Source organism: Lissotriton vulgaris, chromosome 8 (genome assembly GCF_964263255.1).
Source record: "Lissotriton vulgaris chromosome 8, aLisVul1.2, whole genome shotgun sequence".
In the NCBI taxonomy this organism is placed as follows: domain Eukaryota; kingdom Metazoa; phylum Chordata; class Amphibia; order Caudata; family Salamandridae; genus Lissotriton; species Lissotriton vulgaris.
This window is the reverse complement of record NC_141696.1, coordinates 1,183,891,734-1,183,907,057: the sequence shown is the minus strand read 5'-3', so window position 1 is coordinate 1,183,907,057 and position 15,324 is coordinate 1,183,891,734. Positions and strand designations below refer to the sequence as shown.

The 15,324-nt window shown below is 43.8% G+C and overlaps 1 protein-coding gene across 1 annotated transcript in view; it reads right to left on the bottom strand.

The window, feature by feature from the left end:
• The window catches only part of VPS36 (vacuolar protein sorting 36 homolog), a 262,064-nt gene that overhangs the window by 24,736 nt on the left and 222,004 nt on the right, over positions 1-15,324 (bottom strand). Inside the window, exon 10 of the mRNA XM_086935046.1 lies at positions 10,099-10,164. Coding sequence (XP_086791172.1) covers positions 10,099-10,164 — 66 coding nt within the window. The remainder of the gene's footprint in view (positions 1-10,098; positions 10,165-15,324) is intronic.

Here is a 15,324-nt window from a genome sequence, read left to right as displayed (position 1 = left end):
TGGGCTAATCCAGAACCCTCAAGGAGCAATTTCTGAAATATGGTGTGGGGCTACTGTAATCTGCTCTGCACCTCCAGCACTGGCAGAGGTAGGCTACTTTAAGTGCCTACCGTTTGTGTGGCAAAGTCAATCAATCAATTCAAAAGTGCTTTATTCGAGTATTACTCATAAAAGCAGACATACAAACATGTAATAAGAAAGTCAATTAAATTACAAAAGTCATTTTAGACATAAGCACATATCACATTATTAAAAAAGTTATTTCTCAACATGATCACAGGTGTAAAGTTCATTACTGTTAAAAATACAGTTAAAAATGATTACAGTAACATTGTGCTAAAAATCATTAAAATTTCGTTCCGAATGACACATAAAATGAACCGTTACAGAGAATAGACAATAGTCTAGCAGTCTCTGAACAAATAGGCAGAGAGTAGTTACCCTACTAGCAATCTCTGCCTTATTACCCACGCCCACCCCAAGTACTTTGCGGTGGCAATTGTGATCCAAGTCAAAGAAGTAGATCTAACAATACGCAACGCTACCATGCTGCTTTTTGTACCTAAGTTCCTGCACATAGGTGCCAGCCAGGCTCGCCTTGGAGCAGAATATACTTGGCAGGAGAACAAAAAGTGTCCAAGGGTTTTGTTTCCTTCCCCACAAACTGGACAAGTAGCTGGACCTCCTGCTTTCCACTTAGATGTTAAATTACGAAGAGGGAGGGAACCAACCCTTAGTTGGAAGAGCAGTTTCCTATCCATGGGGTTCGATATGTAATCCCAATACAATTCATATATAGGGTACAGTTTAACTTCAAGAAAACTGGTGGTCATGGACCCGCTGTTGGTACTGAGCAAACTCCTATTAGCAACCCGTTCCCAAAAGATGTTTTTTAAGGTTGACTTGGTGGGAAATGATGCCCCAACTGGATCGGACCATAATGCATTTAGTCCTAGTTCGAATAGTGCAAGTTTTAGTGCTTTGAACCATCTAATTTTATTAAAGCGGTCTGCTTTAATGACATCAATGAACCCATCCGCGTAGTGGGAGAGCTCAGGCGTGGTCCAAAGCCTACGCCAATATAGAATCGGTCGTAGTTTGGCCATTTCCGAGATTTCTCTCCTGCCAAGCTCATATCTCAGGGGCAATAACGGACTACTCTGTGGGGTACCTGTGAGTGTCCTAAAGAATTTATTCTCTGATGTTTGGAGTTCCTGCAGATTTTCATGCCCCCACAGCTCAGCCCCATACAAAGGTGACCCAAATGCTTTTGCCTCGTATATGATCAGGGGTGGTTTAATCGGTTTGGTCAGCGATTTCCTGTGTTCCTTTATAATGGTACCAGCTAATTGCTTGTGCCTTAATGTAGCAATATTAAGATGTTGGTGCCACCTGTTGTCATTAGAGATAAGGATCCCCAGGTAAGTAAATGATTTTACAACCTCAAGAATGCGTCCACTCATGGAGATTTTGGGTTTAAAATTTCTATGCGGATTAAAAACCATGAGTTTTGTTTTAGAAGCATTCACCTCCAAACCGTGATCCCCACAGAACTCGTCAAATATTGCCAATGCTTTTTGCAAACCACTTGGGGTTTTAGATAAAATTAACGTATCATCGGCGAACATTAAAATAGGAACTTTTACACCTGCGAGAGAGGGAGCATCCACTACCTGAGATTGCATACGGGGGACGATACCATTAATAAAAAGGGTGAACAAAGTTGGGGCCATTGAGCACCCTTGCCGAACCCCGCGCTCAACAGGAAATTCGGCAGTATCATTACCGTACCCACCCCATTGGATTTTGGCATAAGTACCTTCGTGCAATCTCATGATCAAGGACAACAAGACCCCTGGGACCCCTAAAGCCGCAAGCACATCCCACAGTTTTGCCCGTGGTACCAGGTCGAAGGCAGCCCGTAGATCGACAAATGCCGCATAAAGGCTGCCTCCACCTAGCACCACGGTCCTCCACTGGATCAGTTGAAAGCGAAAGACTTGATCCACAGTGCTGGTTGCCCTGCGGAACCCAGCCTGGAAGGGAGATAAAATATTGTGATCCTCCGCCCAATCAAGCAATCTGTTGACAATCACTCGCCCCACAATTTTTTGGACAGTATCAATTAGACTGATTGGGCGGTAGTTGCAAGGCTGGGCACGATCTCCCTTTTTGTATACCGGAATGATTACAGCACCCCGCCATGATACCGGGATATCTGCACCTCTGGCAATGTGGTTTATTAGCAGATAAATGTATTTACACCACCTTCCAGTGTCATTTAGAAAAACGTCCGCTGGAACCCCATCGATGCCAGGAGCACGGCCACTATGAACAGTTTTAAGGGCAGACAGTATTTCACTCTGCGTGAAAACGTTATCTTCTGCCAATAAAAGAGTCGGGCAACTACTATTTACAGTCTGATCCCTAGTTGCATACTGTTCACTAAAGAATTTGACCCAGGCATCCTGTGGGACGTTGTTGGTACTTGCCTCTTCAATCCTTTCTTGACCCCATTTGACAATGTGCCAAAATAATCTAGAGTGTTTTCGATCACTTGCACATTTCAGCTTGTTCCAATGGGCTTCGTCCCAGTCTCTTTTCGCTTTGACAATACAGTTTTTATAATGTTTCCTAGCAGATCTAATAGCCCCCACATTTTTACTCTTGATTGCGGCTCCCAGAGAGGTTTGTGCCACCTTACAGTCATGATTATACCATTTAGCAGCTCTATAAGCACATACCCTCTTTCTGTTTACAGGTTTTAAGAAATGACATTTGATTTCATTAAAGAGAATCTCATGAACCCTAGTAGTATTGTCTTGGCTCGGGGAATAACCAGCCACACACTCTAGGGCCATAATAGCCTTATCTGTCGCCACTCCTATTTTTTCTAAAACCAGCTGGTCTGTCCTAACACTTGTCCACCTCAGCCTGCGCATGTCATTTGTTGGTACAATCAACGGGGGTAAAGGTTCGTCACAGGGACTAGGAACAATATCATCAGACAACCACCATTTGTGAAAAACACATAAAGGGTTATGATCGCTCTCAAGCCTTTCCATTACAACCATATCGCTGACAAATGACCAAAGAGACATGCTACAGATGACATAATCAATGTGGCTTTTGTTTCTCCCGTTGTTGAAAGTCATAGCTGGTACTCTATCTGACTTTGTCCGACCGTTCAGAGCTCTTAACCATGTTCGAGGCACATTGCATTTAGACCTAAAATATCCTCAGTCCAGCGAGTTACTGGAGTAGTGTCTAGTGCGGGAATATCCCATTGCTTATCTTCCTCTGCACCCAAGAAAGCATCGCCAGTATCTAGTGGTTCAAACGTGCGATTTAAGTCGCCTGCAATTATTATGTTCTTCCTAGAAGAATGTGTCTCTAAAAGATTATACAGGGTCAGAAGGACCTCTGATTTTCCTGCACTTCCACCTCTAGCATATATATTATAGATATCGATGGAAATGGATGAAACACTCGTGAGTCTAATGAGCTGGATATCTTTTTGATGGAGCTCCACATTTTTCACTACAACCTTTAGGGACGGACGGACCCATATGGTGAGGCCCCCCATCGGGCGTCCTTTAGGGCCCTTAGTGGCCGGAACATAGAAATGTAAGTACCCCAGAGCGAAAACAGGATCACAGGCCCATGTCTCTTGAAAAATACAAACATCGTACTGGCTAACAAACCCAAACCAGTCTCCGCAATCCAGTTTGGAGCATAGCCCAGCCACATTCCAGGACAATAGATTCCCAGTGACCTTTGCCGTGATTGGTTTAGAGCTGGGAACAGACCCGTTCAACATCGCGTCATCAGTACCATTATCGTTTACATTTACATTAGTTGGTCCTACTATGACCTTAGGGTTGTGAATCTCATTTTGAGCACCTATTAAATGACTGGGCTCCCCAGTAGTACATGCATCAAGGGTAATTTGCAACAAAGGCATGGGGTTAAATGGTTGTCAATCACAGGCATCTAAGTTTGAAAGGGCAGAAAATCTGTTTTCCAAGCCTAGTCCCCACTCAGTAAAACCAACATCCTTACTGCCCCTTTTGGCCACAACGTTCCATTTTGTTCTTAAGGTACTTGAATTCGGGCCTCTACCTTTCCGAGGATAGAAAAAGTCCAGAGTCAATGGAACAATTGAAGTGGATCTTCGCTGAGGAGGTAAGATGTTAGGCAAGATGTTTGGCAGGACCTCAGGGTCTGAGAAGTTGAGGACAACGCAATCCCCCTTGAACCTTTTTACCCTATTACCAATCCACTCTACCCTTCTGGCATTTACAAGTTCTTCAGATAATTGCTGCTTTCCCCAGGGTGAAATTACCATATTATTAGTGAGCCATGATAAAGATTTATTTAATAAGGATGATGTCGATTCGACCTCACCAGATGCTAGTGGAGGGACATTTGCAAGTACGAGAACTAGTGGCGAAGCTTCCACTACAAGCTCGAAAGACCCTTTCCCAGTATTAGAATCATCAATTGGAGGAACGGGGGGTACAACACCAGAGGCACCACCAAGTGGATTAATCAGTGGTACCATTGGAGGATTTGGCGCAGCAATAGGAGTAGGTCCACTGATTTCGCATGATTGTATCTTACTCACTAATGGCTCTACACTGGACACGATGACTTCAGGGAGGTTTCCTACCTCCCCCAGAGTTTTTTCTAGTAAACCTTCCAGTTTGCTGACCTCAGCAGTTAGTTTGTCTATTTTACTAACCAGGGGTTTAACTATACCTTTAATTTTTGTGTCCATCATGCTCCATAGTTTATTGAATTGAGCATTGGAGAGGGTCACATAAGCTTCCCCAGTCAGATCATCCTCCTCATCTTCAAGTATTTTCCTTGGTGGTGTTGCAACTTTGTTTCTAGCAGACCTTAAACCCCCCCGTTTTTGTATGACCTTTCTTTTGCCCCCAGTAACCCTCGGGGCTGGAACAGGGACGGCAGTAGGGATAGGGGACTCGTTATTAGTAGATATCACAGCCACCACTTCGCTGTCACTATTGTCTTCGGTAGTAGCAACTATGCCGCTAGGCTGGATGGTAATTGTATCGTGGAGAGAGTCATGTACCACACCGGAGATGCTGCTATTTAGTAGTGCAAAAGAATCCTCTGTCTCTTTATCGGCCAAAGGAGATTGGTTAGATGAGTCTAATCCCAGTGAGGATCTCCTGTCGCTATTTATTTTTGCCACGACTTGAACAAGATAGTTCTCCATGGTGTTATTGACTGGAGTTTGCTTTTTCCCGGGCATGATTGAGATGGACAATACACTCAGAGCAAGATGGTTACTCACAGGATTCAGCAGTAGTTTTAATTACCTGATGCAGAGTAGACCAAGAAGGGCTGTATCCAGAAGTGTGCAGAAGAATTTTCAGGCAGGGTCCCTGGCCCAACCCAACCTAGTCCGACCTCGGACGGCCTCAGACGGCCTCAGACGGCCTCAGACGGCCTCAGACGGCCTCAGACGGCCTCAGACGGCCCGCCCTTTGCCCGGGCTTCGCCCGGCGTCCCGCGAGACGGGGGTGACTGCAAACTTAAGAGCCTCCTGGCACGCGAATGACGCGGCTTGCGCCGCAGAGGATGCTGGGAGATGTAGTTTGTTCTCCCCACACCGCGCTCCGCTCGGCGGCCAGACCCCGAGGTGAAGCAGGAGTCAGGCGGCGGGAGGCGGGTGGGCAAAAGCACAAGAGTCAAGAAATCCAAATGGCCTTTAAATCGCCAAAGGGTTCTGGCAGCAACAGCAGTTCGCTTCAGAAATGGCTCCCCCAGTGGCAAAGTCACAAAAGACCGTCCGCACTTGCAAAGACCTGCTGAAGGAGAGGAGGCAGCTGCTCAAGGCCCAGTTCAATCAAAGAGGGATCCGCACATGGAGGCAGGCCGTACCGGACTGCTTCACCCCTAGGGATCCGCAGTTGAACTGTCAATTGGAAAAGTTCCTCGCACTGGTGGGAAGGAAAACGCCAAAAAGAGTCAACACAGTGCCTTAATCATGATCCATCTAGCATTTCATAAGATGGCAGGCCATAACTACATCTGTTCCCGACCATCTCCTTTTTGCGGTCCAAACTATGCAGAAAGGGCGAAACTTGGACGCACTTTGCAAGTTGCGCTCTTTGCACCCAGAACCAGAGTCTGACTGGCTCCAACATTGTTCCACTTTCCAATCACAGACAGTAGCCCTGCCCACTGGCTCTGTAACTTCAAAATATTCATAGGAAAACACTAAAAGTGAATTTGAGGGAGGGGCCAGCTGATCCAAGGGAGTCCCTCATCTGGGCAGTTTCACTTTTGTGGGTGGCAGGCCAAAAAAATTACATTTACTCTTGCTCGAATTCACTTCGCTGAGAAAATTACGCTGAGTAGTAAAACCTTAATTTTAGCACTAAAAACACTTGAAGCACTTTAGCACATTGCACACTTTGCCCTCGGCTCCCCTGTGAAGAATTTGGCTGTTATCTGATAATGCTGCTCTTTTTAATTACAGCTATGTAATTAAAAAATGTTTAGGGTGATCAAGGCTACCAGTTATGGATTAGAAGCTATATTTTACTGGGTGTATTTATGGTCTGTTTTATTGCATTGCGATGGTTTTTGGTAACTACGCAAATAATATAACCTTGAAACCTGAACACAGATGGAACAGAAATTGAGGGGAAAACATTGTACCACTGGGCATAGGAGCGCAATACTAAAAGCACCATACAAACATTTCTAGCATGAAAGAGAAATAAATCAGAAATATGACCCTTGCAACCTTAAAGAGCAGTATTCGTGAAGTTCTAAACATACTAATCTCCTAAAGTCATAAAGTACATGGCTCAAGCCACATATGTAAACAGTCAATTACAGTGCACACAATGACCTCAAACTCAGTTTAAACACTACTGGACATTGCATGACAAACAAGTGCCATTTACAACCCTTGACAAATAATTCTGCTTTGGTCTTCCTCTTTAACACACACTGTTTTGAATCATGTGCCCCAACTTATCTTTCTTCTTCAGGCCATATCTCAGATGTAAACGTAAAGCAAGCCTAATACAATGCACTTCCGGTAACGTCACAAATGAAACCTACGATGAAATCATCAATGACATGCCTGATAACATCACATATGACATTAGTTATTCAATAATGTTACTGAAGTATAATAAGGACTGCCTTGCTCACAAGATGACTAGATGTCCAGACCTGGTCCACAGACAAATATATGATACAGAGGTCACAGACATTTGTCAATGGCCTGGAATGCATTCCTGCTAAATGCTTCAACTCAGAATGTGACAGGTGTCTGATAAAAATGACAGCAGGTACTAGGTCTCCAACACCTGGACTCCAATGCTGCTCACACTTCTGCACACTCCAATACTATGCTCACAAGTCCTGATTGCCGCTTAGGACACAGTCTCCCACAAACGTTGGCTTCAACGCCTTCAGGAGATTGGTATAGGTAGGCTTGCTTAAGACTGGTTTCGCCTTCTATCTTTCTGACTGCTTTTTTCAGTTTATCTCTCCCCTATACAGCTCTAATTTGTCCACTCTGCAGCACAGCGTTCTCTAGGGTTCCTCTCTGAGCCCCACTTTCTTTATTATCTATATTGAACCATTGACTCAGATTGTGAAATCCCTGGAGCTCACGCTGGTGTCCTACGCAGAAGACACCCAGCTTGTGCTCTCTTTTTACAGCAAACCCATGTCAGACATGCTAATTTCCAAAGGGGAATGGTAGCCGTTGCAGAGTGGATGGAGGCTAATCGTCTGCAACTAAACGCAGGCAAAACTGAGATTCTCCTTCTAGGGAAGATACCGACTTTTGGGGTGACCATCGGTTTTCTCCCTCACTCGAATGCCCTCCGTGTCCCAAGTTGATGGTCAAAAACCTTGGTGTTTTGGTGCACAACGCTTTAACTATTGAAGCACAGGCGAAATCAGTGGCAGGTAAGTGTTTTGGACTTAAACCTATTCTTGTTTTGTTTACATTTCCGTCCGACAAGTAAACATACAGGCAGCCATCCTTTCCCAGTTGTCACCCACATTCTCCAGCTGGCTCAAAATGCCGCAGCCAGGCTGCTGTTCTCTCTTACACGCCAATGTCCTGTCTCCGGTCTTATTCGTAAATTGCACTCGCTCCCTGTGGAGAAGCATGTGCACTTTAAGACCTTGTGCACCACTCATAAGATCTTCTTCTCCCAGGAAGCCCACATCTTGCCCAATCTAGTGTCCCTGTATCTACCCTTGCAGCCACTTCGTTCAGTTGATCAGATTCTGGCTTGAATTCCCTGTGTTAAAAGTGTCAGAGCTGGAGGACTTTCCCTCTATGTTAAGGCCCCTACCCTCTGGAACTCACTCCCTCTGTCTATTAGGAGTGTCCAGAACCACTGGTCCTTCGGGAAAATGATGGAGCCATGGTTGTTCTCTACTTAGTTTTTCTTGCAGCACTCTGCGATAGGTTCCTTCTGGCATTTCGCTCTTTTATTAGGATTAGTGCCGGGAAGCCCCATCGCTTGGGCAGCTATGCGCTTTATAAATCGTTTAGCAGCCAGTATAAGGTACTCATACAGCCTAACAATAGTTGGATCTTTACTATTGTGCATGCATTTATTGTACCATTCAAACTCCCACATCATAAAGAATGAAGAACTCACAAATGTATATAGAAATCATATTGTACGTCATCCTGAAGTTCTGTGGCCTTTCAAAGGTACGTGGGTGACAGCTTCACACTTCTATGTGAAGAGCACCACAACAACTTGAAACTGCCCCACTGGGAATGCTGATTGGTAAATTGTTATCCAGTTGGACATATCCAGCTGCGGTTGGACAAAGGCCATGAGTAATCCTGGCTGACAAATGACAATTGCTGCTGTGATTGTTAGGTTGTTGGTCTATATCCAGTCATAAATAGCAAAGTAAAGGTCCCAAAAGTATGCAGATCTCAGTACTGCATTAATATTAATCAGAACTAAAATATGGGTATCATCTGCGTAGCTAAATATCCCCGGCCATAACTTGATATCATTCAGCCAGTGTAAAACAGTATGTTTTGAACAATGCTCTACTGTGGTAGCAACATTTAGGAACCCTACATGTAAGGGCATGAGAAGAAGACATGAAAGGGGGCAAGGTGGCATATTGTGAACAATTGTCCAAGAATAAGAAAAAACAACCTATGTTGTGCTTCTCAGCTTTGGGGCTTCCAGTCAGATGATCAAGATCCTGTGATTTATTGTGTCTAACACTAAAATGAAAGCACAAACACCATTTGACATATGTACAGTATTTATGTATATGGCAGTTCCATAGCACGAACCAAGCAAAATGGCAGTGAAGAGCTTCATACTGAATGGAGACTAATGTTACCACTTATGCTGGCACTACTGTATCTTATGAGGTTAGGCATACAATATAGCTCTAAAAATGATTAGCTGTTAATAAAGGGGTTGTTGTCTTGAGGGGTTCCAATGGACATCAAACAGACAAGTGTGCAAAGCTCCTTTTGTCTGTGCTATTCCTTGCATCCTACATCCAGCTGTGATTTGAAGAGGTAACTTAATTCAGTTGGAGACTTACACACACCATCCCCTGAGCCAACTGCATCCATGTCTGAACCCACATTGACAAGCAGCAGTCAATGGTTTAACAGATCATTTGATATCACTGGAGCTTCAATGTCAAGAACAAGCTTCGAGCCTGAGACCAGACAACACTGCAACATCTTTGTTTGTTTCCAGCTAGCCAACTCAATATCTGCAAATTAGCATTTGACGTGGCACTCCAATGAGGTACCCCACATCGTGCAGCTGTTCAACTGGTGCATTCTGATTCAGCACCAGAAAATGCAGGTGAGATAATATGAACTAACCCATGAATCAGATTTGAAATGTGCTTTGAGACAACTCCATAACTTTAAACAATTTGTACTTGCATTTACTTCATCTGTGATTTTTAGTATCTTTATCTCACACTTTTTCTAACATTTTTACACATTTCCCTATCAATATTATTGTTAGCAAACAATGCCACACAACACATGCATACAACATAAATAACAATAGCAGTAAAACATACCTCCATTCCTCTTGCTCTATTTACAAGACAGTAGACTTCTGTAAGCGACATTATTCCGCCACGTTCCTGTTGATAAATTTCAAGGTAAATGATAAAAAATTGTGTAACAATACTACCTTTTCATATGCATCACACAGCACATGGTTCAATGACATATGTCAGGTACTATTCATTTACAGAAACCCCTTCTTCCGGTTTCAGGTCTGCCAGACAAAGTAGCACGGATCACATTCAGTTGTCAATGGGGAACAGCCTCAATGTAGGAAGCATTTAACCTCAAATGCTTCTTGAACTACCAGACCATCAAGAAGTTGCCCTCCTGGATGAGAACCATGGTTTCCATCGCTAGGAAGTGGAGGAATGTTTTGGAAAATGCTGTGCCCAAAATGATCCCAATGATTTATATCATCTTGTTTAGTTCCAGGAAGATCTGTGGGTAAATGTCTTGAAAACACAACAAAATTGTACGTCTTGAGTACAAGAACCAGGAGGTTTGCAGCTACAGCTGTGATAGATACTATTACTAGGCCGTTATCAAGACTAAGGTATCAGTGGACCTTCAACTGATGCAAAAATTACACTACTGGGACATAGATATGAAAGTTTTTGCTAAAGGGACGCATGTCTTGTACTGATAGTGTTAGTTTCCTTAGCAACTGTCTGTGAGCATGCTACACAGTGATGTAAAACAACGCAGCTTTACAACACATTTTAATTATCACTACACTAGCAAAAATATGTGAAACAGAAATATTGTTTACAATTAAAGTGTTGATGCATTTTTTGCTTCTGACTCAAAATCCAATGATGACACCAATCCTTGTGGGGTAAGGTGACTCCAGGATTTTAGACTGCACATAGTGTTTTTTTATGGTATGACTGCTCCTATCGCGAGTACACGAAATACTGCTATCATCTGGGCTGGCTGTGATTAGCATCTTGAATCTCATAAGATAGAAAGGACTGGTTCATGTGTTATATATAAAGTAAGCTGACAGCCAATCTGCATTCTTCAGTACAACAAAAATAGTGTATGTGATATCTCTACCTTCTTTCTGCAGGCAGGATGGACTCTATAGCTTCTAAAGTAGCTTTCACTTTAACCAGACATTCTTCAGTGGCCTACTTTGCCATAACTGGCTGCAACCGTAGCAACTGAGAAGGTTGTAGCCTGTAGGAGCCGTGAACCACCTAAGGAAACCAGGGTCAGAAATGTGAGGCACTGCCTCTGGGAACTTATTGGAACCAGCGGCGCCTTCTCCGATATGGTGGAGAAGTGTCGCCCTCCATGCCAGCTGCCTTTAAACAGCAGGAAACACGTTTTATTATTGATTTATTTTTTCCTTTCCTTGCGAGTCATAGGGGGCGGGACAATGGGGATGACAGGCCACAGGAGGAGTGGTAAGTCCACTGTGGGCCAAACCGTGTTGCACACTGAAGCAGTCTTCAACTCAACCTGCGTTGCCTGGTTTAAGACAGCCGACACAGCCTTCCAGTCTGATAGGCAGTACAAATTCAGACTGCTCAGGCAAATCCTTACACTGCTTCCAGCATCATGAGAGCAGCGTCAGGATTGGCCGCAGTCAAGTCTAGGAGCCTGTGCCTACAGAGGAGAGGAGCAGAAGAGCGTGACGTAGCCGGCTGCAGGTGAGTTCTTTTTTTAAATGTTTTTTCTTAATTTGTCATCTGTTGTTCCCTGACCCCTCTCCCTCCCAGCCACTCTTTGACAACACCAGCTGCTATTGATTGGAACTTCTTAAACTCAACTGTGGTCTGGGGCTTTGACTCAATTTCCCCATGTAAGGTGTTTCTTATAGCTCTGTTAAGTCAAAGGAGAGAAAGAGGAAATGATGGGGGGAAGCTTGAGGATAAAAGGTAAATTCTGTAAATCCTCAGCTTCTAAAAATGTACTAAGGACTGTACAGAATTGAGCAATTGGGCATCGTTTGAACTTGTCTTCCCTGCTATTGAACATCATCCAGTAAGAGACAGGAGAAATACTTCACACTAAAGGACAAATCAATAAATGTGTCCTGGGTCCTCTTTTGTTTTGAAGGACTTCTACAGATGCATGGTGGACAGGTAGTCAACCTGAAGATAGCATCACTCTCCAGGATATGAGAGGAAGGATGTTGGAGGTCATTTATTCTAAAGTGTGAGAATATGAATCAGAGACCAAATGGGTTAGGGGGAGGAAGTGTAATGGAAGGTTGAGTGCTATTTGACCAATTGCCTACACCTTTCTACAGTTTACTTTCGTCCACTGTGTCTCGCCAGTAATAGTGACTTATATCCAGAAAAGCGATGGCTCTTGGGAATGGTGCATTGCTTCCTTACCAATAGAAGATATTCTTTGTATCATGCCTGCTTTATAATCACATTTACAAAACTCATCCCTCTCTACTTAAAAATAAAGTTAAAAGTCTACTGGGATCATCTTTTTTCTCCATATGCACCAGTTGTTTATTCATTGCATCAGTGGTTGTCATTATAGAACTTCTGTGTGCAAGGGATGTCATTTCTAATTCATTTCAGTCAGGGAAAAAGAAGGAACTGAGAAGGGTACTCGTCAGTAGGGGCAAATGAGAATACATATATATTGTTTGACCAGCACAGTAGCTTCCATTCAAAAGTCTGAAATTAAAATTTGAGAGTCTATTTCCTAACCTGTTACCAGCTGGCTGGGCACTTACAGTTTGCAGGTAGAAAAAACAGAAAGGCCAGGAGTACAGTAAGTCTTCCTTTAAACTTTTTCCTCGAAAACAGTTATTTCTGTAATACTTCCATCCCTTCTACACACATACAATATCTAACAGAAGTTCAAGTTCATTTACACTTTATTTTCATTATTTATTTTGAGAATAATTTAATTGGGGAAATCCTAAGGGAAGCAAGATGGCGGTGTGACGACGCCACGGAGAGGAGGCTCCCGATGTGAACCCTCAACCCCTCGCGCTCTCTACAGCTGAGTGACTGAAAATGCCGAATACGCCGGATATGCCCTTGTAATCTCTGAAACGCTCTGGTTGCCGAAAAGACGGGAACAATCTTTTCCAGAAGCTTTTCCGAGTCGTGTCTCGCGCTGCCAGCAAAAAGCCCTTCGATAGCGCTGCAGAGATACAATGTTACTTGCGTGATTGACGGGAGACCTGATTCTTTTATCCCTAGCCGTGGCTGACGCTGCAGTGTCTTCAGCGTGAGAAAATTGCTGTAGTTTTGTTTGACCTGGATCGGGCTTGGGCTTCGGCTCAGGCTCGGCGGTGCTTTGGAGGGCTGCCGTTTGCTAAAACTGCCGGGAGGAAGAGTCACCAAGTCGGCGAAGGTGAACGCTTGGAGCACCCTTGCAAGGGCGCTCAACTGCATTGGAAGTGCAAGCAGAGGCAGAGATAGATGTTCTCCCACAGCCTCTAAAGCTGGTAACAAACTGTGTTGGAGAGACGAACCACCGAAATAGAGAGGCTGCCTTCACTGGCCGATTTGCCAGGTAAAATACGTTGGTTTTTTTTAACATTTAAAATTTTTTTTTTTTTTTTTTTTGAGGAGCTTGTTCACCAGTGGCTCTTGGATGCAATTTACCAGTGGCATATAGTCTGAGCTGCCAGTAAGACTAAAGCAACTGTAATAAGAACTGTAGTAGAACTTAGAACCGGTGCCTGAAAATCAAGGCTAGCCCCGGTCTGATTGCTTGACGTGCTTGGGGGAGAAGGTATATATATATTGAGAAGGTATATATATATTGAACTACCGAATGATTTGACCAATTACGCTATCAAACATTGTTAGTCATTACACTGCACCAAGGGGATCAAGCAGGCATATTGCGCTAATGGCACCCAAAAATATCAAGAGCAAACTCACTAAAGGCACTCCCATGAAAAACGGAGCGGGCGAGGAGACTCCACCAAATTTCAAACCGATTTCACCAGCAGTGGTAGCAAGGGTGCCCTGGCACACTGATAGGCAACCCGACAAGCAACATGCTATTCAACAATCTCCAGACGCACTGAACAAAACTAGTTCTACTACAACAGATACTATAAACAAAGATAAAGACAAAGGTAAGGACAAAAACGAAACAGCAGGAATATCCACCAATAAATTTGATAAATCCAGTGATAAAGAAGGCAAAGGCAAAGCGATGTCGGATTTGGTGGGACGGTGCGCTACTTACAAGGCGGATAAGCTGGGCAAGGTAGAACATAACAAGAATACGGTGGCAGAGGCCCATATTATGGATGCTATTACTAAGCCTGCTCCACAACCTGCGCAATCTCTCGACTCTCCACTGGGCTTAGCTCCGATGATAATTCATGAGAGAAAAGACAATCTTTTTGATGACGCTGATGACGCTGATGGCGCCGAAGGAAATGATGGTGTTGATAATCAGATATTCTTGGAGGTTAACTCAGATGACCCGGAATATGAGGAGATAATTGAGGGTGGTGATACAGAGAGGGGAGAGAGCACACGTGAGGACATAGAGAATAGCTCTCTGCATTTAAAAACTAATAGATCCTCAGCTCCAAAAAAAAAAAAAAGGGAAAGGCAAAAAACAAAACCAAGAAAGGGGGGAGAAATATGATGCCCACGGCCTTATTAAATACATTAATACCAACCATTGCTGGAGGAAAATTGCTCGTAGATCAGAGCCCGCTGAGCAAATAGATTCAAGCCTCAAGAAGAGAAACAAGCAAATTACCATCGACTTAACCAGCAGCAGATAAGTTTGCTGCAGATGAAAGCCTTAAAAAAAATCATTTAAAAAGCCTGCAGACTATTCTCCCCGGGGACACTGCCCTATTTAGTGCAGGTTTAGACTCTCTCCCCCTGCCCCTGCTTCCTACAATTGACCCCCCCGCCCCCGCTCCCGCTTCTATGAATACAATATCTACTGGAAACACTCTTGACGGCAATAAGGATACTATGGGGACTATTGGGAACACTCAGAAAAACAAACAAATTGGATCTACTTCATTTCATAGCGATTCCGCCCTAATATCTAACATTTCTTCACCACTGACCTCTCCATCGACCAATGCCTCATCTTTAGACCTAATCTTAAAAACACTAATGGATCATCGCCAAGAAGTACAAGACAACTTCAGACAACTACGGGAGGATAATACTAAAATCCACAGCTCTCTCCAGGAAGTCACTAACAAACTGAATGGCGTAACAAAAGAAATTGAGGATATACAACAAAGAATTGTTGAAGTCGAGGAAACG